The sequence below is a fragment of the Branchiostoma belcheri genome, unplaced genomic scaffold (assembly GCF_001625305.1).
Source record: "Branchiostoma belcheri isolate BF01 breed outbred unplaced genomic scaffold, Haploidv18h27 scaffold183, whole genome shotgun sequence".
Lineage (NCBI taxonomy): Eukaryota > Metazoa > Chordata > Leptocardii > Amphioxiformes > Branchiostomatidae > Branchiostoma > Branchiostoma belcheri.
Window position 1 is genome coordinate 267,137 of NW_017803302.1, and position 27,713 is coordinate 294,849.

Sequence of the window (27,713 nt, forward strand, 5' to 3'; positions counted from 1 at the left end):
TGCAATCTGATTACGATTTACTCCGGTTGACAAAAAAAGCAGTGTGGATAACATTGGAAATTGGTTTTCTTCGAATACGAATACCTTGAACGGAATCTGACTCTCCCTGTTCTGGGGGATCTCTTCTCCATTGAGGGTAAAGGCACAGGTTGAGATTTCATTTCCCTGTTTGGATGTTGCATCTCGCAAGTGTTCCAGATTCCCTTCCATTGTTTTCATGCCAACAATGCCATATGTCTTGTTGTCAACAAAGATGTACAAGACATCAGTTGCCATAACGACCTAGTGCATCAAAAACAAGATAGTGAAATCAGTGAAAGTGTCACATTGGGGTTCAGTGACGACGCTGCGTCGAGAAAGTTGTATAAGATATCCTTTATTGCGGCACAACACAACCTTCCCTGACGGGCAAATGCCAGGATTACGCGCATGATCGTAAAGCATTTTAACGAGTCGTATATTTTGTCCAAAAAAAATGCTAATTAGCCAGTTATTTCACTTACGTCTCCGGCCCGATCATCGACTTCAATGTCACTGCCATATCCCTCGTCAGGATCCATATTGTTGATGAAGATTGTAGTGCAGTCTGTAGTTTTGTGGTGTCGTCAAGATAGCGTTCAGAACGGTGAATGGCGATTTCAGCGGAAAACGGGGTCCGCATAGCCACTAATCGTTTAATTGTATTTGTTCAGGGTGGAAAGTCACATGCTTTAGCTAAAATTTGTGGGGGTGGGGGTGGTGGTGTCCAGCTGGGTGCCATCCTCCGTAGTTTCCGTCCGCTCCTAATGTCGCTACCCTCCGTGGTATCTGCATCTACAGTACAGGGTAGACTAGGTCTGGTGCTGTTCTGGGAACGAAGGCCTGACCAAAAGCCCTTACTTCCCCCTTATCTAAACTCTTTGCCAATGAGTCGGCCCGGTATTGGGCTTCGTTCCGACGGCATTGTCGGAGAGTATTTAAATTTTTGCCCTTGTAGTAGGCATAAGTTCCCAGATGACACCATGTTTAGGTCGACCATTCTCACACCACAAAGTAAATACCTTTCTGACTTATCATTCCAACCGGGAACCGAATGAGACGTAGTAGATTTTCTGCTAGGAATGGAATCTTTGGCAGCTTCTTGCAGAGCTGTAATAATCACATTACAGAATTGATCTAAAGAGTATCTGGTTCTCGTTGTTACAGTTGGAGTCAGAACATCGCATTGCCTCAGTAGGCAACATAATTCTGGACAGCAAGTGATCAGTACAAGTATGGTAATACAATAAGTCGCCCTGTGACGCACGATCCCAATTTATTCTGCAGCTAATGAGATAGTGACCCCTTATCTTATTAATTCACTAGAAGAAGAATAAGATTTCTCTATCTAGTGAATTAATGAGATAGCGACCTCTTATCTCATTAATTAACTAGATGAAATCTATAAGAAAAATAAGATTCCTGTTTTCTTTTCCTTGTAGCGAAATAATGTGATATGCTTCACACAACCGTTATCACGTCTAAAAGTAGTTATCACGGGTTTCGGCTGAAATTGTTTTTTCAAGTAAAACAAGAGTTTAACGATCTCATAACTTCGCCAAATGAAGTTCACCCTAGCAATTAACGATTTATACAATTTTAATCATTGATTTCGCAAATAAGTGCCTCATTTACATGGAATATATCAGTTGATCATATCGTCCACCCAATGACAGCCTCATCTTAACAAAAAGGCTATAATAGCACTTCCACATAAATTATGCAAATGAGGTCATGATCTAGATAAATTATGTTTATTTAAGTTCACCTTCACTTAACTTATAAATGAGGCAAGTATGAAATTCCCAGCAGTTACAAGTTTGAAAGTTTTAAAAATTGCCATTAATTATGCAAATTAGGTCATAATTTACATAATCTATATCCTCAGATGTTAATTCTCGTTCTCAATTACATGTCACATGTGTTTCAAAGTCCTAATATCGAACAAAGCAGATTCATAGAAGTTCCTCATTAATTATGCAAATTACTCCTGATTTCCATTATTGTCATCTCATCATGTCAAGCATCACTTCAGCTACCCACATACCAAAAATCACGATAATCCGTCAACCGGTTTCTGAGTTATCATCCTTCGAAAAATTTTCAACGAACGCTCCTGCAGTTCCAGAACAAGCCGCTAGGGACCCAAACTCATGTCACGTCTTCCCCACCTCAATAGCTATCTACCAACCAAAATTCGTGACCCTAGCATGTCCAGATCGCGAGATATCAAAACCTGAAGTTCTGCTGCAGTACCAACAAAAGCCGCCAGGGGGCCCAGAATCTAATCATTTCTAGGTCTCATCAAGACCTACCCACCTACCAAGTTTCATGGCAATGCATATTAAGCTTCTAGAGTTATGCTGAACATGCAACTGACGGAGGAATGCTCACGCCCATGGACGTTTGACTCCAACCCAGGAGTGTTGTGTTGTATCCTTGAAGACAGACAGACAACAACTGTGCAGTGTGCAATAAACAAATGTAAGTAGAAATGTTAACAACAACAAATTACAACTTGCTTAAGTCAACAAACAACATAGCATTTAGGCAGTCAAAATTTCTACATACCGTCAGGCTGTATGGAGGGTCATTTTTCTTCATCGAGGGGTAGGCTCTAGCTCTTATTTTGCAGCTGTCAGTGGCTTTAGCCTGGACTTGCACTGCATAAAGCAAAATTCAATTTTTTTTTAAATTTATTCAGTGTGTTATTTACAAGCAGTTTATTCACCCAAACATGCTACAATAAATACATATTCTATGTAACTATTCACTATTGTATTTACTGCCAGCTGAATGTATGTATGTATTATATTATGTGCACAAATCTCTGGAAAAAAAGGACAAGAAAAAACAAACAAGCTGTGTACAGCGGCTTGGAATATTAGAGCTTTGCCGGCGATATGCATAATTTGACGTCCATGTGCGATACACGCGGAAGATCGCGTAGTTTCCAACTACTCCGATTTCCCCCCCAAAAGAAGGACAATATTTCGTTTTCTTGCTGCCCTGGTGTTACTATCACGTCAGCATTGTTCAGAGGTAACACGGCGGCGTGCGTGTGGCATTTGTGTGCCGGAACTGCATGCTATGAGCGGTGCAAGTAAGCATGCATTAAAGATTTTTCTACGAAGCAACAACGAAGCCACGTACCTTCAACGTCATGAATGTACCCCTCGATAAAATTCGAGTATCCCTTAGTTTGTTTAGCCCTTTGGATTTTGGCTGTTTCATTGGCCCAGTCATCAATTTGCTGAGTTAGTTGCGGCACGTGCGCCAGGTTTCTACTCCACGTAGTGGAAGCGGACGGAGCGGCTATTTTCTGTTTCCCCATCCAGCCTCGTTTTCGATTCAAGATGGCGGCGGCGTGAATAGGGAGTATAGCCACAACAAGTAGGCAAGATGTATAACTAGTACCACTTCTGACAGAGTCATGTTGCAATTTACAAATTTGACACACTTTGATACCTGTGAGCATCAGATCATTTGAAGTGATGGTGTACATTGTTCTTGTTCAGTGGTGTTATGTGTCTACCTTAGTGTTACAGTGTGGAAGATATAAACCATGTTCTCTACTCATCATTTTGTACAGGCAAGGCGAGAAATCTTTCAATGAATATTTTTTTTCAATATACATGAGGAATTGTGGAATGTACTTATGTCGTGATAGAATATCTTGCATCTCGTGACTTTGAAAGAAATTCACTTGTACACAATCACCAAGCACCTACCACACAATGAAGCCATTGGCTGTTTTGTATTGACTGTTGTGGAACGAGGCTTTGCTGGTATCAATGAGTTGCAGTGTGGTGTTTTCGGGTAGCAGTTCCCTCGATGTATAATACCAGCACCTGTCATGTGTACATTACATGCCCAAGTCGCACTTACTGTACTCAGCCAAGTCCATTGCACTATTTAAGTAGTTACTGTTACTTCTTAAACTACTCTGCACTTTCAACACTCTAAAGTGTACCAATCATGCTGCTTATGACACCCTTTAAAAAAAGCCAACACATGATTTGGGACACTTGTAATAGATTATATCCTAGGATAAAAGTTGGTGTAAAAAGTCATCACAAGAGGTCCAGAAGTGAACAGTGTTTTGTGAAGGCAAAACTGCTATTAGAAAGGTACTATTGTCTTCGATGTGCTATCAATGATGTTTCCTATATATCTCATGTGACTACACTTGTACATGCACTGTGTCTGTAAAGAACAGTAAAGAATGTCCTAATAGTTGCACCAGAGTTTGTAACAAGTTGACAACATTCTACAAATTTGGTTCACATTGCTGATGACAGTAGATGTAAAAAGGTGTGTTAGTCCCAGCCTGTGTGGTATGTACCTTGATTATACTAATACATTGTACACAGGTAATACTGCTAAGGTTATAGGTGTAACATTCTGTGTGAAGGTATATAATGTGCGAATGTATTAAAACAGTTTGAGCAGATTTCTCACTACTTAAAACATTAATATGGGCAGTCTTGAAGTAAGGAAACGATCCTTAATCCCCAAAACAAAAGTGTTACAATGTTGAGAACTCTCGATGTGGGCTGATGACATGTCTCTCGATGTGGGCTGATTTTGATATACCCTAGCCTAGGGAGCCGGGACATGGACATCATACTTGGCTGAATGGGAAGGAGGAGGAGAAAATATGTAAGGACTCGTGAGGTGTATGCATAAATCATATCGGGTAAGGGGAAAGACCAGTACCCGTATGCATTCACGAATATGATGAATTCTTCCAGGGAGACAGAGCCTTCATCTAAACATTGACAAAACATTGAAAAATGCTGACTCAACATTAAATTTAGCAGATTTAAAAAAGTTGGACATTTGTCATATCTTTGATGAAGTAGTAAATTACTATTTGAACGACGTTCTTAGAATTTTTTGTAAACGAAAGTACTCTTCTAATAGAGATAGATAATGTTGTCATCTTTGAAGTCTTGTGGTACTGCCTGCTGACGGTTGGTTGTTCATGGGCACCACTGAGGAGGCTCAGAAGAATGATTGTTACATATTAGCTTAATGATTGTGTACATGTTGGGTAAAACAGACACCATTCCCACATTTAACAGATGTAGATCACTTATCATCTCCATTGTTTCTGTAGCCGTGGCTGTCAGCATGAGCACTGACCATGGACAGTTCAGCACACTCCTGACGCTTGGTACCTTACGGTACTCCTCACGGAATGATATACCCTTGTAAAGTAACTATATAAGCTCTAGATTTAGCTTTATTTCAATGTGGAGTAACGTGTAACGTTGAAGATAGCATTGTTTGGTTTTCTAGTACATGCATTTCAGCCACTGATTTTTCTGTGATTTTGCATCATATTTTATGTATGTAATGCAGCGTTAGCTTATATATAAGCTGTTTATATTCTAACGACAGCTGAAGTAAGCTCTAAGTTGTTTGTAATGTAACAACACACGGCGGTCGGTTGCTAGGCTAAAAGTCGCATTACTAGGGAGGTATCGGGTTACAGAACGTGTTCGAACGTGGCCGCGCGGGAGTCCCAGGCCGGCCCGGGGGCAACGGGTAAAATTTGAAAATAAACAAAAGTAATTGGAGGGTAAATACTCGTCAAAATAAAATGTAATAAGTGATTTTGTTTACCTCAAATGTTATTCTTGCACTGCCTTTGCTCCACTTTGTGTACATTTGCTTCCAAATGAGATCAATTTCGGATTTCAAATAGGGTTCACGAGAACCAAACAACTGATTTTAAGAGGCCCCGCAAATTAAAAATAAGGTTAGATTTTTGGATTTTTAGAAATATTACAGTAAATTTAAACTTTTTGTCTTAGGATTTTTTAATTTTTTAACTAAAACTCGACTTACAGTCAATAGAAGAGCTAAAAACGCAGTTTTTTAACTTTAAATACCGATAATTCATAATCGCGGCCATATTTAAAAAATCCCTAAGACAGAAATCTGCGGAAATCGTTCCTCTTCCAAACAAGCCCTCAATGAGGTAATTTGAGCAATTTTTGGGAGTGGTTAAAATACCATGTTTGCACGCGTGCTATGACACTTGGATATGGGGACCTGGATTTTATAACAGCGTCAACAAGAATTCTGACCTTGAAGGTCACCCACGATGACGGCAGTAGCTTCGTTACATGTTACATATCCACAATAAAATCACGGCATACATGTAATGTTTTGAAAACGGTTCATATTTGTGGAAAGGTGGATTTTTCCTGTTCCGTGGTTCCCAAGTAAAAAAGGGCTTGAAGTAGCCGGTTGTAGCGGCTTTACTGTAAATGACCGCGGGTAACCCCAGATCGAACGCCCGCTCTATTCGAATGACGTCATATCGAACAAGATTCGCGGGTTCGGGGGATTCGATCTCCATAGTAGCGGATTGGGACTTTTGGGCCCAAATCTGACCATCGTGACAGCTGAAGTAAGACGCACTTGGACGAGCTAGAATGCAGTGTCAGCGCGTTAGGATTTTCCTGTGCACTTTGAGCAGACACTGAAGACATGCTTCTTGCATACTGCTGATCCTCAGCGCTGACACAGCGTTCTGGCTCGTCCAAGTGCGTCTTTCTTCTTCTTCCCCTCTCTACCCACAATTGCTGTGAGGCATTCAGCGCATCGCCTTCGTACCTGCGACCTCGAGGGCAGTGTTGCAGCCACTTCTCGCACTTCTTAGCTGTCTTCCTTGGTTTGTGGTGGACCAGCGACCAATCTGATCTTCTGTTGGACGCCCGAGGCCATTGAAAGACTGCGCATGGATTTGTGGAAGAGTTAGCTCCATACCTAGAGTCCAGCCATACTCTAAGGAATCTATCCTCCTCGGGTCCATCTCCTTGTTCATGGCATCCATGGAGCAGGAGTTGACTCTACATGTATCCAACAGGTAGGCAAATGCCACCATAGTCCATCTTGCGGTTATGGTTTTACACGTGTAGAATCCAATTCTCTGATCTACAATATCAGTCGTCAAGTCGTACCGAGTCACGGATGCCAGCCCCATTAGCAACTCTCAGAATGAAGTCTTGCAGTTCTTATGTAGAAATCCACAGAACGGAGAATTTTTCGCCAGTGTTCCAAGGAAGACGTTCAGTTTGTTTGGGCATGTCTTTCCCATAGTTCTCCTTTCCAAACTGAGTGTACAGATGACTGAAATCTTCTTGGTGTGATGTCGCGATCTATGTAATATTTTTAGTGCACTATGCAGGTTCCGCCACATCCACTCAAACAACATTAAGATAGTGTCAGGCTTTCCTCTCCCACCACCACGAGGGGTGTGTGAATAATAAAAACATATGTGCATGTAATGGACGTGTTCTGGGCCTTCAGTGGAGAATCTCATCATTGATCTGCAGGGTAGTTTTTGTAAGAGTAGTGGCACGACGTCAATCATCTTCACCATGTAGGGGGTTAGTTCTGTTCCACCATACAGATGGCAGAAGGGTCCGTGGAAGGCTTCAGCATGTTTTTGATAGTCAGCGACCGCCTCGTCAGAGAAGCCAACTTTTGGGTTACCATTATTTTCTTCCAATGGCTGATTCTCATGTGTCTTTCTTGGAAGTGAGTCATTTCGTAGGAGGATTTACATCATGCCCATGTGATAGTAAAGCTTAGTTTCTAATTCAAATTCATTTGTCATGGGTGATAAAATTTGTGTTGCTTCTCTTAGCTGTGTTGGTAGGGTATTTGCTATTGCTTCAGTTGAAGAAGATACCCCCTGCTGCGGGGGCACAAATGGGTATTCAACGTAATCTGGAGGACATATGCGCATCTGTTTTGTTGAAAGATATTGGATATCTCAAGGAACCGCTAGACTCAAGTACTATGTCAAAGTGCCCTGACTTAACTCCCCGCGCATTAAAAGTGTGACAAACTGGAATTGCGGCGTTGGATTCCTTCATCCCCCTTTATCATACTTTGTAACTGAACAGACTTCATTATGCGCAAAGTTATGAGCTTTTCAACAATACTTGTAATTGCATGGTCAACATCAAAAACAACCCTTTCAATTGGAATTGAAGGTAACAGTGATGTGGGATGTACTCTGTCAATCCTTTTTGTAAGACCTGACCGTAACCCTGTGTGAGCACAAACCTCACCTTTACTGTCTTTTTTATCATACATATAAATGTTGTATCCGTCTTCTGTGGTCCCCCCGAGACCTTTATCTGCCAAAACAGAATCCAAAAATGACCAGTGAGATAAAAGTGATATTGGTACAACTCAGAAATAATCTTGTCCAGATAACCTGGACTACCATGTCCATCGCCAACATTAGTTTCTAAATTTAGTCTGTTATCGTTGCCAAAAAATATCTAAAAAGGCCAGAAATGTTTTGTGCTGTGATATTTGATACCTTGAAGCATCTGTTCATTGTCAACATTGCTCATTCCCAACATCGCTGTCGCCTTCCACCCATACGTTCTTGCATCCCCATAAAGCTTCCAGTTCTGAGAAGTCTTCGGCAACCAGTGGTTATAAAAATGACAGACACTGAAAAGCCCTAGGCTATCTGTTTTAATTTAAGGCATTTTCTCTCAAATTTAAGTCAAATAATACTCATACTATATTGTTCGTGTGTGTGTGCTATAATTTATTACAGATATATTACAGATATATGTTATATTTTATATATTATAATTTTACTTACTCTGGCAGCGTCATGACAATGACTGGGTACGGGGCTTTCCTGATCACAGCTTCGGGTTCTGACAGAAAATGACAGACGATAACAGCGCCTTTGGAATTGCCCGCGAAATACCACAACATAAACTGATTGAATAAGCTGATTGGTTTACGGTCACGTGATATAGACATTTCTTTGGGGATCAGAATTGTTAAGTTGTTTTTTTCTTTAACGTGATCACTTAAGAAGAAGAACTTAATATCGACGATTTTGCAGATTTATGAAGAAACCATGTTAGTAATTCTGATGGTGGCATTATTTACCTGTTTTAAAATGCAACTCTTGAAATTCAGCACATTAGATTACCTGACTGATGTCCGCTACAGTACTTTGACAGTGATTCTGGTAACAAGCTAGATCTACTTACGCTCCTTCCGAAACAAAGGATGCCTATCGCAAGGTGTTCTGAAATCAGAGGTGAAGAAACGTGGGCTTTTTGTGCTGTTCTTGTCAGGATATTGTTCCATTTGATGTTATCTCGATGAAGTATTTGACAGTGTTATGCTTCTTATAGTCACTCCAGGTGATCTGTTGTAACTCCAGCCGTCTTGGTGTTTGGATGGAGATACCCGTACAGTCAATTGTACACCTTAACTGTGGGTATTTCTTGCCAAGGGCTTGGGTCATGTGTTGCATGATTGCTTCTTTGGCCGGCCAGAAAATAAGTGATTTGAGATGTTGTGCTAGCAGGGGTACCCAGGTGTTGATGATGTTTGAGCAGAGTCCTTCGGAAATGCCAAAAATGTCACATAGCAGTGTGTTTGTAACCCCAAGCCTCAGCTTCATCAACACTTAAAGACAAGCTCTTCTCGACTTTCCAGCTTTCGTGCTGGTCCAAACTTTTTGGGGCTTTTTGTGAACTTTCTTGTTACTTTTAGCTATAGTTTGAGCAGCAGTTGTGCTTCTCCAGTATCTGTTTACCTTCTTCTCCACAGATTTGTGTAGACTGTCTAGAGTTGCTTTGGTTTGGAGGCCTATGTTCCGGCATACTTTAAAATCTGTGCTTGTGAAACGATGGACAATTTTGGTTTTGTCCCTTTCTCAACTGTTAAATTCTTAGGGAGTCAAACATTTCCTAAGCTGAGACATACTGTTATTAGTGTTAAGTAAAAATCATCATCAGACAATGTACTATAACATAACTAGAAATCTTGCCTCTTTACAACCCATATGCTGCACTCATCATCATCATATAGACAAAACTGCCAAAGACTAGAGTTCAGCAGTATATAAACCAGCCTATAAACCAGAAATAAGGAACATGTAAATGTATTACTTATATAGGTATTTAGGGTGTTTGTATATACATTTTACGATGCATCATCATGGTGAGCTTCACGATAGCAACCATAAGCCTACAAACATGTGTCTAACATATATAATATTGACATCAGTTAAAGCTGGCCTTGTATGGTTTCCATCCCCCCTCTCGTACAATGTCTTCCCCCTCTTCACCCTTTCTGTCAACAGTTCAGGCAGAATGGCCATAATATAAAAATAATCCAGTTTTGGCAGGTTGTCTGACTGCCACTGTTTATCTACATGGACTCTCTGAACAAAGAGGTCAGTTGTTTCACCTAGGTACACAGCAAACTCTACCCAGGGCAATCGAGAACAGTACTATCAGTATCATCAAGTTGCCCCTGAACTTGATGATAGTACTTGTGGCTGGCCTTAAGAGGTTACATTGCCACCCACCTTGCCCAGACAGAAGGTTTTGTCGCGTACAGTGTCATTGACAGTCATACCCTGTTTTGATACAGGACATTTAACTTCTAACCCCCCTTCCTCTGAGCTATCTACTACTAATCTATCTAGAGACGCCCCAAGCCAGGGTCTTTCTATGGACAAAAGCAGTCCGACTTCTCTGCACGATGTCTGGGGCTCTGTGACCCTCTTTGGTGCTATGTACTTCTTGACTGCTTTTTCTCTTCAGTTTGTCCTGGAGTGTTGCAAACTGTTCGGGGTCCAGCTGCCTGTGTTGCTCTGCCCTCGGGTCGTAGCGCTCACATGTTGGATGTCTTGTTGTTTTTCAATCTTTCAATTTTTCAATGGTGATCTTACTTGTAAGTTCCTTTCCTGCAACAAACCAACAAATTCGCTCAACAATAGAATATGGGCAATATGTAACATATGCATGCCATACACTGCTCCCACTGACAATCAAGCTGGAATCTGCAAAAAAAAAATTATTAAAATTTTAATAACAGGTTCTAACTTCAGCATGGATCATGTTCATAGGCTGGACTGACAAGACAAAGTGACCATGGATTGAAAGCATTACACAAGAAACTAGTAAGTAGTACGAACTGGAAAAAGCCTTGGGCTTGTATGAAGAGATTTGTCACCCTGCAGGACAGTCACATGCGGCAGCCTTGACATCACCATCACCATCCCCGATCGCAAGCATAGTCTTGTACTTTTTCTGCTTCATGCTTGCCAGTATTTTGGTCTACACAAAAACATCATTTTTCTTGGCTACTTCCATGCTTTTGATGTGGCCTTCCACGAAATACTGGAAGGTCTTCGTTGTTTTGAGTACTTCATGGTTGTACTTTTTTTTGTACGATGGATTAAATCATCATCATCATCATCTGTCGTCCCTGTCGGGCGGGGTAAGTTGCTGCACAACCGTACTTCACAGTGATCTGTCCGCCATGGTTGATGGATTAAATATGGATTAAATACTCGTACAACGAAGCAAAGTTTAGTACAGGCAGGTTTCGAAGGTCTCGACCAGACAGAACGAAAATAGTGTCTGGCTTTCCTCTCCCACCACCACCAGGGGTGTGTGAATAATAAAAACACATGTGCATGTAATGGACGTGTTCTGGACCTTCAGTGGAGAATCTCATCATTGATCTGCAGGGTAGTTTTGGTAAGAGTAGTGGCACGACGTCAATCATCTTCACCATGTAGGGGGTTAGTTCTGTTCCACCATACAGATGGCAGAAGAAGGCATCAGCATGTTTTTGATAGTCAGCGACCGCCTCATCGGAGAAGCCAACTTTTGGGTTACCCTTATTTTCTTCCAATGGCTGATTCTCATGTGTCTTTCTTGGAAGTGAGTCATTTCGTAGGAGGATATACATCATGCCCATGTGATAGTAAAGCTTAGTTCAATTTCTAATTCAAATTCATTTGTCGTATGTGATAAAATTTGTGTTGATTCTTTAGCTTCCTAGTGGCGGAACGTATGAAGAAAGTATGTTACGTGGGGGATTGTGTGATTGTTGGTGAGGAATGTTGCACACGGGAACGATGCTGTGCCTTTCTTGTCGTTGCGGACAACAACTTCATATACATAAAACTGTCCTTCACGCCTCCTCTTTCTTAAAACACTACCAGTTGCATCCAGGTACGCGACGTCATCGCTGGTGCGTTTATGCCAGATCTTTATTGTTTCTTCTGTCCAGAGCATAACTGTCGGTGGCACGAGCATTACCCTTTGTAGGGCGCCATGGACTTTCGTCGTCCCTTTGATTGTAGCCTTCTGTTTGTCATGCATTTCCACTCGGTGGGACTCTCCATTCCTAGGTGTTGAAGCAGGGTCGCAGATGACAGGCACGGTGGAGGAACTCGTCCATCTGGTTCAACTTCTTGCCTACAAAGAAGAAAGCAAAATGAAAACATTGACATGTAAATGCATAACCTCTATCCGTGAGTGAATCACTACATCTTGTTCCATAGTCTTAAAACAAAGATATGTATAACATATACATTATCTAATTCCGTGATGTAAAACTGAGTGACAAAAGTAAGGCCAAAAAACTAAAGAGTCAACAATCCGCCTGTCTACCACATCCTTCAGATGGGCGATCCTATGTTCTTTGTTGATGACCGGTAGGCCAGTGTGGAAATCACCTGTTAAAAGCATTCCTTGGTAAGCACTTCTATTTCAGGTGACATTGCATAGGCAAACAATGATGTGATGGCAATGAAAGTATTAATTTTTTTACTAGAAATTTGGAGAGTAACAATAATTAAAGACTTGTAACCTTATAAAACTGTAATCTACTAAACAACTCACCCGGACATTCATTTGCCCACGTCAGCTTCTCGAGATCGTCTACGTCGTCCTGCCGGAACCTCCTCACACCCCTGATGTTTTTACATGTGGCTTGGTCGCCAATTACTCCCTTAAGATAACAATTACAACAGACATTTTAGCATCCAATAGTAACACATGGCACTAAAACAGATCAACATCCATTCAGTCATTAGCACTGACTATTAATAAGTTGGTCATGACGTCTTAAATATCGTTAGAATATCATAGTTTGTATTAGAAATCCTGGCCAGTAATTTTGTTTTAAACAACTGTCATTCATGGAATCAGTCACATTTTTTATTTATTGAAAATGCAACAAGACATTACACTGACTCTCAAGGCAGCAAAGCTGATGTTAGAGAGTCAACATATAAGGACAAAACATATAGGGCACAAATATCAACAGTGTGAAATTAAAAAAAAAAATGATCATAAGAACCTATATCATTCCAATTAGCCGAGTAAATATATGTACACATCTAAAATAACAGATTTGGAGGTCAGAGGTCGATAAAATAAGTCACAGTCAGACTACCTTATATGAGAAAAAAAAGGATACTAAGTAACAAGGTTAGAAAGGAACAGCTGGAAGTGCCTAGAAACGGTTTGTTGAAGTGATGTAAGTGTGGAAGGAGTGTGAGAGGCTTTCGTTTAATGTGATGTCATTGCCCGGGGACCCGTTGAGTAGAACGCTGGTGGAGAGGGGCCGTCTCACGAGGCGGTACACGGCAGTGGCAAGGTCTTGTCGTGCCGCTGCGTGCAGTGGGCAGTGCAGGAGGAAATGTGTGACTGTCTCCGAGGTTGCACCACAGGCGCATCCCCGGCCGGTAAGGTTAAACTTGGCCAGCGTGGAGTTTAGCTGGCACCAGCCGATGCGGAGTCTCGTGGCAAGTATGTTGCTGCGGCGGTCACCGAGCCTACGGTACCCCTGGTGGTGACGGGATGACAACATGTGGGCTCTACACCTCTGTTTGAACTGGAGGAGAGATGTAGCTTCCTTCACTTCCTTCGGAAGATTGTTCCATAGACGTGTGGTAACATCCATTGACCTTTATCCGTCACATATATCAGCAATAGTGAAGTGTTGCCACTTTATAAAAAGATCAAACAGCATTCTTCCCCCGCTATATGTTGACACTATAGAGTACCTTTGCCCCTTTTGTTGAATGCGTTTTGCTGTCTCCTTGATGCCTCTGTAAGAAAATTATCGCACTGAATAAAACACGACTGAATTGCGTTGGAGACAGGCATGTTCTAAAAAAGATGAACCTTTATCCGTCACGAAGATACTCGTCATAACTCTCTCTTTGTTATTTACCTTTTAGACAAGGACTGTTATTTCTTTTTCCGTGGTTTGAGAGTGTCTGAAACTCAAGCTGTCTGGATAAGGCAAAACGAAAGTTCAGCGTTGAAAAATGTCCGTTTTTTTCTGTTCTCTGTCAATGTCCCGAAAAACATCGTCCTGCGACAGATTCGTTCTTACGTTCCACTGCCGAGTCGTGGCTGTTGTAAATCCTTTGGTTAAATCCTTGGGGGCCTGCGACAGCTATTAAAATGCGAGTAACTGACGATGGTTTGCACTACAGTCGGTAAAAGTCATGCTAACAAGCAGGCGGAAGCGGAGACCCGGAAACTGTAACATGATAACACAGGTCATCGGCCTGTACCAAGAGCAAATAGCTGCGGCGGGAGCGACTACAACTCCAATGCTTGTTCCAGGAAAGAATTAAGAAGACTTCATTGTGTTAATACTATAAAACGCTTTATTTTTTAACACTTGTGCTTGATAATCTTACTTGTGTAAAAGTGTGCTGACTTGCCACACCTACACACAGACTAGTGGGATCGTCGGCTGAGTCGCTTGCCGCTTGATGTTTCCATTTTCATAACGGGGGTCCTGAATGGAGGAACGTCAACCTACCAGGCGAATACTCCTCCATAGTTTGCAGCTACTATTAAGATCAACTATAAAGTATAGGTACTTTTATTTTTATCAACATATGCAGAGTTTCAACATGCTGTTTTAAGATCAAAGGGACACACATAAAAATAAAGTAACTCGCGACAATGGTTCACCCCATTTTCCCGCCACTTGCGCTTGCCACAATCACAGTGACAGAACGATTCTGACAGAATTTTTTTGATGTGCAAGCTACGCTATCAAGGTCTTATCTACCAGAATGGTAAGTGGATGTGTTTTAGTTGTTTTAGGTAAGTTTGTTTAGCTTCTAGATCAATTCCCATGGCAAAAATATTGAAGGTCTATACAAACTTGATCTCCTAAGGAGGCCAGTATATCGAGACAAAGTCATACTTAAGAGGCTTGACCTTAACCGAAGGTTTGACGTTGATATTTTGTTTTGTTTATAGAAACTGACTTTGCAGACATTCCATTACTGCTCTAACGCAGAGAAGCTGATTGACATGTTTGAGTGCGGGGAGACCCCGCCCCTCCGGGTACGGCCGTACCACCGCCCAGGTGCACCGAGGGCTGGGATCATGACCTCGGCATTGGTCGACGGAGACTGGATGCAAGTGGGGTGGGTCCGGGAAACCGACCGGCTGGCAGTTGAAGAGTTGTGCTCTGGAGCCGCTATTGAAGACCTGGTTGTGAAGCTGAGGGAAGCTTACGTGAAGAGGGGGTTCTGCGTCCTGAAGCTTGACGTTTCCCTTCAGTAATACCTAGTAATATACATTGCATTTCGTTTGTATAAATATGTTCCCAATAAAATGGTTCTGTCAGTCTAGTAGCCTTATTGCGTTTTTCCAAGCTTGTTTCTACATTCCAGTAATGATGTTACTGATTTCGCACATAGACAAATATACAAGGAATACACGTGTAATTACATTATTACATTACCAATAGACGACTGGTATCTATTTACCGTACTACGAAGTTATTTTCCTTCCAAACCCCCAGTCTAATATCTTTAAACTTTAGTCGCACAGATACAAATGGGAGAAGTAATAAATTCATTACTTCTTTTTACAGGCAATACCGATCGATAAACCAAAAATTATAGAAGGTTGTTGATGGTTTTATCCCATAGTATCCTGACTGACGCTTCTTACTCAAGAACAAATTTGCCGTATACTAAACCCTAACACCACATTCAAGCCCGGTCGGGACTTTAAACGCTAAAACAACTTCATAAAACGACACATTTCCCAATGTAAACATGGCATTTCATACTAACCTTGAGAATCTTGTGTAATATGTAATAATGTCACCTAACTTTTAACTATTGATAACTAATTAACGATTGAAAATATAACACTAAAATGGTTTGAGAAGTGAAATTCGCCCATTCTTGCATGGCGGCGCGGATGAAGCACGAATAGCAATCTCGTAAGCATAAACAACGATGTTGGTGCAGACGGAAGGAACCACATTTTCATCTTGCTCGACAGATACCAGTCCGCATTAACACACCCACACCGTGGTAGCACCGTGAGTGGTGAGTCTCCTGGGACGTAGTTGCGCGATCCCGCTTAGCCTTCATCCTAAGAACAGAAATTGGAGGGGGGGGGGTTTAAATTGGTTCTTTAACGTCGGGCGAAAGTCATTAAAAACACAAGTCCTATTACAGACGCTGATATATTCGTGTGTACAAACCTCTGTCGACTCTGTTGTGAAATCCTCCATCCACAATGGCCGCTTTGCCACACGGCGGGGTCTAGCGGCTGCTTCAGCTGGGCTGGTGCTCTGAGCGAGGATCAAGGTAAGGTTATTAAAGACAATGTCAAAATGACAGAAGTCATGTGTACGTTCGTAGGATCAATGAATATGAATTGAGCAATCTTCAAGCGACTGATCAGAAATGTTCAACGTCAATGTATTCCTTACCGACAAAGATGTTCCTGCGGATGGCTTGTTTGATTTTTTCTGCTGCTTCTGTTTCTTTTGGAGCCTTTCCGCTCGCTTCATTTCCATTTCTTCAGTCTTCTTCCTTTTTTTCTCCTCCCTCTCTTCTTTTCTCTTCATCTGTTCTTTTACCTTGCGTTCCTTTTTCTCCTCCCTCTCTTCTTTTCTCTTCATCTGTTCTTTTACCTTGCGTTCCTCTTTCTCCTCTGCCTCTTTTCTCAGGTCTGCTATGTACTTCTCATCAAAGACAATAGCCCTAGGCTTCACCCTCCTCACTTTGCGCTGACGCGACTCCTGTATGGGTGTTAGTAGGTCAGCAACATACGACGGGACAATTCCGGCCTTTACAAACGGGTTCTCATTGGCACTATACACCTCAGATGTTGGTGATGTCACGTGCACGGGCAGAACTTTCTTTGTTGTTTCGTTGCTGACAACTTCTTCCTGATCAGCCAACTCCTTCGCCATCTGGAGTATCTCCTCCTCTTCGGGGAGTAGCTGGTAGGTACATGTATCTTGTGATTCTTCTACTTCTTCTTCTACCATGTTGTCTGCACTGTTCTCTTCTCCTACGGCGACTTCAAGGCTGTTCAGTGTCAGCCAACGGTTGTTTATCTGAGACTGGTCGATGGGGAACACTCCTGTTTTTCGGAAGCCTGTCTTTACTACTGCCATTGACAAGCTTTTCTCCCGAACAACTTTGTAGACTCTTGGGAAAGTTGATTTGGTCATGAAGAAGTTCGGTCTCACCAGGCGCATTTCGTTCACTACATCCTCAAACGTACTCTTCATTGTGTTGAAGGGTCCTCCAGGTGCGTCTAAAGGCTGAAGAAAATGACTTGTGTGGGGGGGTAGACCCATCAGTATGATATCGTTGGCGATGGCGCAGTCGATGGCCTTGGGGGTTACATGCGCGCTATGCTGGTCCATGAGTAGAAGCACTGGCTTCTCCTGTGAGGAGAACCTGCAGAAACATCTCTCCAGCCACTGGACGAAGATGTCTCCTTCAATGAACCCAGATGACGTTGTAGCGTATACCGCGTTGTCCGGCCCCTCCAACCGGTATGCTGAACTTGGATAGGCCTTTGAAAAGATTATCAAAGGCGGGATGACTCCTCCGTCTGCTGAGACACATTCCATAGTGGAAATATGATCTCTCGTGCCCTTTCTTACCGAAGCAGCCGGCGCCCCCATCTTTTTGAACGTTACCACGTTCTTCTTTTGTGGATCAAGATCGAAACCCGTCTCGTCTACGTTATATACTCGGTGGGCTTGGCCTGTCAAGCCATTGTCGCTGATCCTTGTTCTGTACAACTCGAAGAACTCTTTCACCACTTTCTCGTCAACAGCATCTTTCCTCCCGCGGTCGAGCGGAGAAGGCTTCCTTATGGTCAGGTTGTTACGGCATTTGAACCCTTTCCACCATTTTTGAGACAGCCCCTTTTTCCGATTAACCTTGGGTGTCATTCCCATCTCTTCACAACGCCGCAAGTGGGTTGCCAGGGCCAGTGAGAGAATCGCCTTCTTACTAATGGGGAATCCCCTGTCAACGCGGTATTTGATGTAAAACACCAGACTTTCCTCCTCTTCCTTGGAGAGGATGTGTGGCCTTCCGTTTCGTGCGTTCACTTGACTTTTACCCTTTATTTTGTCAGTAAGGGTTGTCCGGGGAATTCCATGTTTTTTGGCAGCCTGCGTTGGCGTTAGGTGATTTTCATTAACATCGTCTAACACGCTCTGCATTAAGTTTGCGTCCCAGGTTTTCCGTTTTTTTCTCGAATTTTCCATGTTCTGAAAATTTTATTGTAAGTCATTATATGGTAACATTGGTGGAATGCAGTGCCATTCTTTTATTCATTTATCCGACCATTCATTCATTTATTCTGTTATACTAACAAATCAGCCATCTTAACTTACTAGTATCTTAATTATGAGTAATCTTCGTTCAACGTAAAGGTTCTATGGCTCTCAAAGTCCTTGAATGGTAACCAACTTGCTATTCATTCATTTTCAAAAATCTACCAGTTTGTTATCACTTCTGTATTACATTAAACAGAGCACACGGAAAAGTTATGGAGCGATACTGTGTGGCGTCAACAGTCCGAAATTGGACAATACCTCACCTAACCTTGAAATACACCGTCCTCTTAATTCAAAATGGAGCCATCTAGCGATCCATATCGAAATCGCAACAAGAATCCACATTATTCCTTTTATAGTTACATATTAAGCGTCTCTCTGAGTCCCTGAATGCGTTTAGAGCATAATGTAACGAAATTGTCACCTTATTCATCCCTTTATACAATAAAATAAGGCAAAAAAATGTTTACTACAAACCTTTGTCGTCCGAAGTTCTAAGTCTAGACCCGCCCAAAGCCTTCTGGGTAAGAAACATGGCGGCGTTCCATTTGCGTCGGAAATAACGAAATGTAGTCGCAATAAGAGCACGTTTTTTATTGATAAATCACAGCACGCCAGCAGATTAAGGTTAGGAAAGGAAACTTTATTAAGCTTTCTTGTTCACCAGTATGTTAAACTGAAGGTACGAGCGATATTTGTCTGCTATTCCTGTAAACAAGGGCACGATGTCTCCCTCCCACGGCGTAGTTCGGCCGTCGTAATAAAGGCCAATAATTGTCTGACCTCGTCCTCTTCGTATGCATGAGTGCCAAGTCCCACGCGGCACGGTACTGAACTCCTGGGTGTTCAACCTGTGCATACCTAAAGGGATAACTGATAGTGCATTGGTATATCTCTCGCTGTACACCGTTTTCTAGCGTGACGGATAAAGGTACTTTGACGGATAAAGGTCAATGGATGTTATATGGAACGAAGCTGCTTCCGTAGGTGTTTGTTCTACAGTAAGGAACATGCAGATGTGTATCGTTCCGTAGGCGGAGATTCAGTTGTCTTCGGCTGTCTCTGGTGGTGGGAATTAAGAGCTGGAGGTGGGATGGGACAGAACCTGATACCAGTTTGTACATGATCAGGAGTCGGTTGAAGTCTCTCCTGGTTGCGAGACTATCCCACTCCAGTTCTTCCAGGAGCTTGCCATGAGGCGTGCGTGCCATTGCACCTGAGACGAGGCGCCCCGCATGGTACTGGACTTGCTCAAGGGATTTAGCTGCCGTGGAGCTGATGTTGCTGAGGAGGACGGACGCGTATTCCAGCTTGGTGCGGACGAGAGTGTTGTACGCAATCTCCATGGCATCACGAGGTAGCTTGCTTTGGAGTTTGCCCAGCAGCCCTAGTACTTGCCTCGACTTGCGGCAGACCACTTCTGAGTATTCCTTCCAGCGAAGTGTATAGTGTATTGTAACACCTAGGTGTGTGTAGCAGGTCACCTCTTCAACGCGCTGGCCTGCTATGTAGATAGGTGGTAGTTTCACTTTACTTTGGAGTGTCCTGATACACATGACTTTGCATTTGTCGGGGTGCAGCTGCAACCCCCAGTCATGGAACCAGTTGGAGACAATACACAGGTCAGCGTTGGTCGTGTTGGCCACTTCAACGGCTGTGCGTCCGGAGTTATACAAAGAAGTATCGACCGCAGTCACATTTTGAAATCATGATTTGGAATGGAACAGCGTAGTAGTTCACTTGTCTGTTCGCTCGCGCCTGATATTTGAAAACATGTACAGACAAACCCCAAGTGAGCCTCGCTAGATCACGCCACCGCACATCCTCCTCAGACAGGATGTACACATGTGCCGCCAGAAAGTAGTACGTGACAAGTTCGCAGCATCTGGTTTTAAGTGTTCGTTTTTGAACTTTTGTCATAAATCCCGACTCTGACCAGTAGCAAAGTACTATAACCATGCTTGTTTATACAACTTGATGTATGATATCCCCGCCTTGGTATACAGCAATTAGTACTAGTCCGGAGCGGATGGATACACATACAGAATATCCCGTCGCACACCGATCCAGCTTCAGTTGGAGAGGAAGGGCGGTGGTGTGAGGTGTCTGCTGAATTGTCTGGTTGTTTTGTGTTTGTGTTCTTCATTGTTTTCCAACTTACCAAGACTGAATCTTAAAGATGTGAAAGTTACTCGTATGTAGATGTGGACAAGTTCCTGTAGAGGAAATTTTTCCACACTATGTTTGTAGTCACAACAAATTCTCATTACTTCTTTCTCATGTTGACAATTACAGATATGAGATCTGTGATGGAAGACATAGTCATACACAAATCATAGGGAACTAACAAAAAATATCAAACATTTATGTCCAAAGTTACCCCCTACATGGTCATGCATGCAAATCATGGTGAATCACTGTCACTGGAGGATGAGGTTTCCACAGATGACTCACCAGAAAGCCTTTCTATCCCACTAACGTTTTCACTCATGCTGGTCTCGTCACCATGTTTCATTGTTTCATTTTCTACATTACTCTGCATGACTCCCTGAGGCTCACTCGTCATCTCTTGTGTGGCCTGATCGTCATCTATCCAGTACTCTCTTCTCACACTAGTAGGTTCTGACCTGCTACTTGGCAGGTTTGACGGTATGCGTTTGGTAGTATTTGAACTTGGCTTGATATTCTTATCAATATACTTCTGACACTTGCAAATGATGTTGCTTAGGCGCCGGCTGCGCCAGGGTGGCTATCTGACCAGAAACATCTTTTCACCTTCCTCGTATGTTAACTCTTCGTCAGACGTATTCTCTCGGTCGTTGGCCATTGCATCTAGCTGTACAGCACACCTTACTTATACTGTCTTGTTCGAGCAACTCATTGCACACTTCATAGTACAGGTCAATCATATCCTCTTTCTTTCCAGATCTTTCTAAAGGAGAGAGTTTATCATGTTAATATGAATTCACATCCTGCACTACAAACTGGGTCAACATGATCTTTGTTACAATACTGGGCTTAAGTCTGCCTAGTGATGTCTTCTGTCCTACATCTCTCCTCCTCAGTTACATGAACAATTGTCTGACTCACTTAAGATCTTTTCTGGCTTAGCAAGAGTGATTCGTCAAACATCTTTATTTTTATTTGCCCGTGCGATCCTTTCAAAGTACACTAGGTTTGTAGTCAGCGGTTGAACTGTAATAGACGTGAATGGTTCGCTGAGCATGTGGGATACTTCTCTGCTCGGAGTCGGGTACTCCACACATCGACTTCTGTCTCCAGGCTGTACCGGTTGTAGGATGATGTAGTAGCGCTGTCAGCAACACCGATAACTCAGGAGAAGTGGACCCTCAGCTGTAGGACACAGGCAAGCAAAATGTTTAGAAACTAACTTCAGATCAGGTCAGAGTTTACTATTACAACCCGCAGTCTCTCCAATTAATTTCAAACATGCAAGCACGCTCAATTTAACATGGCCTTTTATTGTTTTTCATGTAATGTCCTGCACACAAACATCTCAACACAAGGGTGGAAATAAGTAACTGCAGGTGTTACTCAGCTGCGAGTGGTACCCCCTTATTCCACGCCTTTGATGCCTTGGTTTTCTCCTCTAATTTGGCGTCCATGCCATCACTAAGGGACTTATTTCCGCCTGTAACCGACTCTGTTTTCTCGATGAGTCGGGAGGGAACATACACAGGTGTCCATGGAATCCAGCATGTCTAAGAGTTGGTATTTGGGGTAATATCTTCCATTGAAAAGTGGGAAGAAAACGTCGATGCCTGCTTGGATGTATTTGGTGTTGTTTCCTCTGGTGCCAATGCGGAAGTTCTGGACGGGTAAGGCATACAGGAAAAACTTTTCCTTTAATAGGAAAAGTGTTAGGAAAAAAGCTTAGGAAAAGAAGAACTTACACCCGGCCCTTGTCCACCGCTGCACGGATTCCTGTTCGCTCCCAGCCCCGGAGGATGGACTCTGTGTTGTTCGCGATACTGTCCATTGCTCCCAGCACTTCATCTTGGACAGCTTCAAGTCCACGGTTACGGATTCCAGGTCGCGGTCTTCCCTGTGCTCGGCGGTGAAGCTCTCGGCGTAGTAGGTGATGAATCTCTGCCGGAGTTCTTTCTTCAGGACGTAGTTTACTCCCCCATCGCAGTCCAGGGGCTGCAACTCGCCAGTGCAGCTGGCTGGCACGAAGACCGCGAGGATGTTGTGCTGCTTGAGCTTCTCCAGTAGTGCTTGGTTCCGATGGGCCTTGAACACGTCGAAGATCGCGAGCCCGGGCTGTTCGGCGTCTAGTCCGAGGGCCTCCCTCTGTGCTTCCATGTACGGGATCAGGATGGTGTCAGCATACCAGTGCATGGTGTCCACGTTTGAACAGTGACTCTCACTGTGGTAGATGTCCCACTCGCTGGGAAAGCTGAACTTCGGGTGACACGCGTCTGTCTTCCCTTGGTAGAGTAGCTGCGGTGGTAGTAGCTGTTCCGACAAGGAGATGGAGGCGAAAACATTCATGACTGTCTCCACCGCCTCGAGTGTGTCTTCCGATCTGTCGCTTATGGCCTTAAGCTAGCAGACCCGGAGAAACCTGCGTGACTTTTTAACCGTATGCCCTGTTACTCAACTGGTACATGTCATCTGTTTTGATCCCTACAACTCGATATTATATCACCCATACAGGTACATCGTGTCTGACTGGAAGGCTTTATTAGCAGAGATGATGGGAATTGTAGGCACAACTGGTAATACAGAATACTCGGTTGGGTTAAGGCGGCCTAGGCTGATATTCATGTTTGAGTTCGGGCGTGTGCCTGCGCGATGGCCACAGACATGTTTTGAACCCGAATTATGTTCCGCCATATATATTGCGATATGACGTCATTCTAATAGAACGCGTGTTCGAATTCGGGGTTACCGGCGGTCATTTGTATGTTTCGCCTGTAAACCCGCGTTGTTACGCATTTTATTCACGGAGTATGACTAAACGGCTTTACGCGCAGCTGAAAACAGCATAATTGATCTTAAGAGTCATCCATGTTTACGTATTATCACTTTTTTATCAAAATTGTCCGAGGCTATTTTGCATATAAGTCGATATTTTTTAACTGTGGCGATTGTTTAACGAAAAATGACAGAAAATAGCTGTTTCTGTCCCTTTTGGCCCAAATAAACAATGTAACTGTCATTTAAAACGAAATAGCCTCGGACAAAAATAATAAATAGGGGGTTGGCTTTCTACTTGTAAAATAGCATGATGAAAGGTGTTGTTACCGCTTGCGCGTAAAGCCATGAAGTAAACAGCTTTTTTTAACCAAAATGCTGATTTTTAACCCAAAACTCCAGAAGTAGTAAAAACAAAACCTTTATTCAATGTGTTTCAAGTACTACTAGAACTGTGTGAAGTTTAGTTGTGGTACGACCAAGCTATCAAAAGTTACAGGCATATGTATTAAATAATACTCATAGTATGCCATAGGCTGCCTTAACCCAACCGAGTATAGTTAAATTTTGTTTAAAAACACTAAGTAGTCCTCATGTTTATATCACCAAGGAGGTTTAAATTCTGATATCACTAACAGGTAATGTTACATGACAAGTAATAGTCATCTTGTACACCTTTTCCTCTGGCTGCTACTATTTGGGACAGGCCTGATCAGATCAGCTGTTTCCATCAAATTCCTCTGGACCGTTATCACATAGGTTCAACTCTTATTTTAAATGTCAACTCAAGTCTCAATATACATGTTAAATTTTACAATTAATTCTTTTACCATCTCATTTTCAGGAAACTACTTCTGCATACAATGCTACTGTACAAACGTAGGGTTGCCACAGTTCAGACACGGTATTACATTTTCCTATTTTGGGCGTGAGTGACATGCCAACAAGGCTTGTTGTGAGGAATGAGGGACTTCCCTGCATTCTACATAATCTGTTCAATAAATTAGTGATTTAGAGTTAGTGTACAAATCGATGACAGGTGTGTATATCAAACATTAATGATTTATTTACATGTAACCATGTTATCTGTTCAGATTACCCCCGTAGAACACATGAAACAGCTGTCAGATACATGACGGAAAGGAGACCAGAGACCATCAGAACCTCCCAGTGATGAAGATCCCCTGGAAGAACATCATCATTGACACCTTGCATATGTAAGTGATATTACCTAAAATAGGATGAAGCTTGAAACTAATTCGAATTTCATTGCATTTATCACATTGTGGGCAATTATATGCGCTGTAAGGCCACACTGATTTAATTTTGGATGACATCCTCTGGGGACCACAAAACTAATGCGAGAGGGCGAAAAAAAAATCCAGCAAAAAAAAAGACTGCTTAACCGCAGGAATACAAAGTCGATATTGCGGATTGAACCACAGGACACAGTGACTGGATCAAACAAACAAGTTTTTATTTGCAGGAGGTAGATGTAGATAGTATTATTCTGGTCTCATCCTCCTTCACAGCTTCCTCCTTCACAGCTTCCTCCGGAGCTCCTTCACAGCATCCTCCTTCACAGCATCCTCCTTCACAGCATCCTCCTTCACAGCATCCTCCTTCACAGCATCCTCCTTCACAGCATCCTCCTTCACAGCATCCTCCTTCGCAGCTTCCTTCTTCGCAGCTTCCTTCTTCGCAGCTTCCTCCTTTGCAGTTTTCTCTCCCTACAGAAAAAACGTAAAACGTATTGCTTGACCTACATTGTAGGTAGATATATACATTAATTATAACTTATATACAGTATATAGTTTATACTTTATACCCTGTAGAAGTGCATACAACAAGGGGATTGAATACATGTGAATTTTATTTCAGATAAAAAGTTTGAGATCAATATTTTGGGCAAAATGTAAAAGGTAGAGCAGAAATAATAACCACCTGAAAGTTAGTGGTCCATCTTCTTCCTCTCTAGATCTCTTCCTCTTCTGCTTTCTCTTCACTCTTGTACGCTCTCCAACACCAGCTTTGCACACCTACAAAGGACATGGTATGCAAAAATGATTTACTTGGAATGTATGTTTCCAAATAAAATTGAAATAAAGTGTATTGTAAGTTACAACATTACTAATGCAGGTGAGAATGAATGTACAATTAAAACATGAGGTACACAATAATATCTAACCTACCTGGCACACTGGGTGAATGCACTGAAACTCTTGCAGTTTCTCTGGAGGGATGGGAAGCGTGTTTGTTTCCCCACACATCCAGCAGACCAGTGGCAGAATGGTCAGCGCCCTAGACTTGACTTGCGCAGAGTAGTAATACACCTGGTGCACTACATGAAAGAGCCCTGCACAAAACGGATGTGAAACAGAGAAATAAAAATCATTTTTCAAAGAGGAAATTTTGTGAAAATTTGCGAGAGCTCAATATTAAAAGAACACCCAACAGAAAACCAACAAAAACTTGCATTAAGAAATGCATCTTGTTGGAAATTTGCATTATGATTACAATATTATAATCAACATACAACTACTGTACATCATTGACAACTTTATTTTGTCTGTATCATAACACGTGTACGCGCCCCTCCCCATAAATTTTGCTGCGTTCCCAGATTGTCGATCAAAATCAGAAAAACAAAACAAACAAAAAAATAACTGAACTATTCTTACCTCAAAAGCTGACTTCTGCTGACAATCTTCGGCTTTAGTAGTTGCAGTTTTGTCAACAACAATACGGACAAAACAGCCGAAACTGAGAAGTGGCCTGACCCACTTTAAGGCCACCTCAACTCTCCCGGCCATTTCTCTCATCGTTGTGGCCGCTCTGGCATGTCTGGAAAGGACGTCTGTCCGGGCGATACTCGCTGGCTACCACGAGTCGCTCGTAAAGCTGGGCAAACGTTAAAATCCCCCTCGCCAATGTCGATGGCATACCAGTCGACAACAACGCCTCCAGTTTTCCTCTGTACTTTGACGTATTTTGAGGAGAACGCTGCCGCCATCTTGCTAAACTTCGTTCTTGTGGCTAGTACGCAAAAGGTTCATTTACGACAAAATTGACGTTTTGCGGTAGTACAAAAGAAGTTTTACGATAAGCCGCCCTTTTGCGGCATTCATGAGTCGGCAGTCTGTACCGAGTTGCAGCGGAGTTCCATGAAGCCTCAAAAGACATGATTTTTTTACAACAAGCTAAAATCAATGCGCGCGCGAATGTCATCCAAAAAATTAAATCGGTGTGGCCTAAACTGACATGAGATATCAATATTTATGAAAATGCTGGAACATCAATAAAACTCACTGATACGCAAACATGACATGACGTTGCGTATGAGAGACTCCAATTTGTTTATTCTTTAGTACTCATACATAACAGAAACTACAAACATCAAAATCAAGAAGCATACACGTCAGGAATGCATTTTATTCCTTAGACCCTCCTTCGTTTACTGTTTTTATACAACATAGATTGTACCCGTGGCAATCGTTGTGCAATAAACTTTTTTTTTAAATCTTTCTTTATTTGAGTTTTATAAATGAACAAAAAAGCATGGCAATATATAACTGATACATGTCGTACCGCAAAACAAATAATAATACACCTGGGAACAGAAATATTAACTGTTTAGTAACCCCAATGCCGAAAACATATCATTTATCCTTTAGAGTAGATCACAAATGTATCCTCTAGAATAGATCACAAATTACCTATAATAATATATTATCTATTAGTTGCCTACTACATGTGCCTCTTTAAACAGAAAATACAGTATTAAAATTTCCCCATTTTCCCTTATGTTTATGTACTTTATCTTGTCTATATGCAATGTTCAATTCCAGTTTGTAAATATAGGAAACAAAGGATTCAAAGGCAGACAAATTTAAAGAATAATTCTTGTGTCTAAAAACAAATATCTTCCCAAGAAGAAGAATAACATTGGACAGAACAGGGCAACGGTCACCTGAGGTACCAAAAATTATATTGAGTGCATTAATATGCAAATGATTATTTGTTATTTCAAAGAACCAGTTGTCCACCTGACCCCAAAAATTTGCAGTTATTGGACAGTCCCAGAACAGGTGGACTACTGTTTCTTCTTCCTCTTTACAAAGGCTACATAAGGGGGAGTCTATCAAACCCCATATATACAATATTTTGTTACATGGTAGAAATTTAAACAGCAATTTATATTGAAACATGCGGATATTAGAATCAATAGAAATTTTATAAGGCAGACTGTATATCTTATTCCATGGGAGCGGAGTATCAAAGTATTCTTCCCATGA

General features: G+C 42.2%; 2 protein-coding genes and 1 long non-coding RNA gene across 3 annotated transcripts; all 3 read right to left on the reverse strand.

Annotated features, from left to right (window-relative positions):
* Positions 1-15,526: 15,526 nt before the first annotated feature.
* LOC109467607 lies at positions 15,527-19,022 on the reverse strand. Its single transcript, XM_019765623.1, has 4 exons — positions 18,955-19,022; positions 16,600-18,408; positions 16,369-16,458; positions 15,527-16,256 (listed from the first exon to the last, which is right to left on the reverse strand). The coding sequence occupies exons 2-4, from the start codon at positions 18,403-18,405 to the stop codon at positions 16,245-16,247; spliced, it is 1,908 nt and encodes a 635-aa protein (XP_019621182.1). The 5' UTR covers positions 18,406-18,408; positions 18,955-19,022; the 3' UTR covers positions 15,527-16,244.
* A 3,349-nt stretch (positions 19,023-22,371) lies between these two features.
* Positions 22,372-22,992, reverse strand: LOC109467604. Its single transcript, XM_019765622.1, has one exon. The coding sequence runs from the start codon at positions 22,990-22,992 to the stop codon at positions 22,372-22,374; it is 621 nt and encodes a 206-aa protein (XP_019621181.1).
* A 2,419-nt stretch (positions 22,993-25,411) lies between these two features.
* LOC109467606 lies at positions 25,412-26,143 on the reverse strand. The gene is made up of 3 exons (XR_002140092.1): positions 26,100-26,143; positions 25,611-25,774; positions 25,412-25,457 (listed from the first exon to the last, which is right to left on the reverse strand). It is a non-coding gene; the product is annotated as an uncharacterized LOC109467606 (long non-coding RNA).
* Between the last annotated feature and the right edge of the window lie 1,570 nt (positions 26,144-27,713).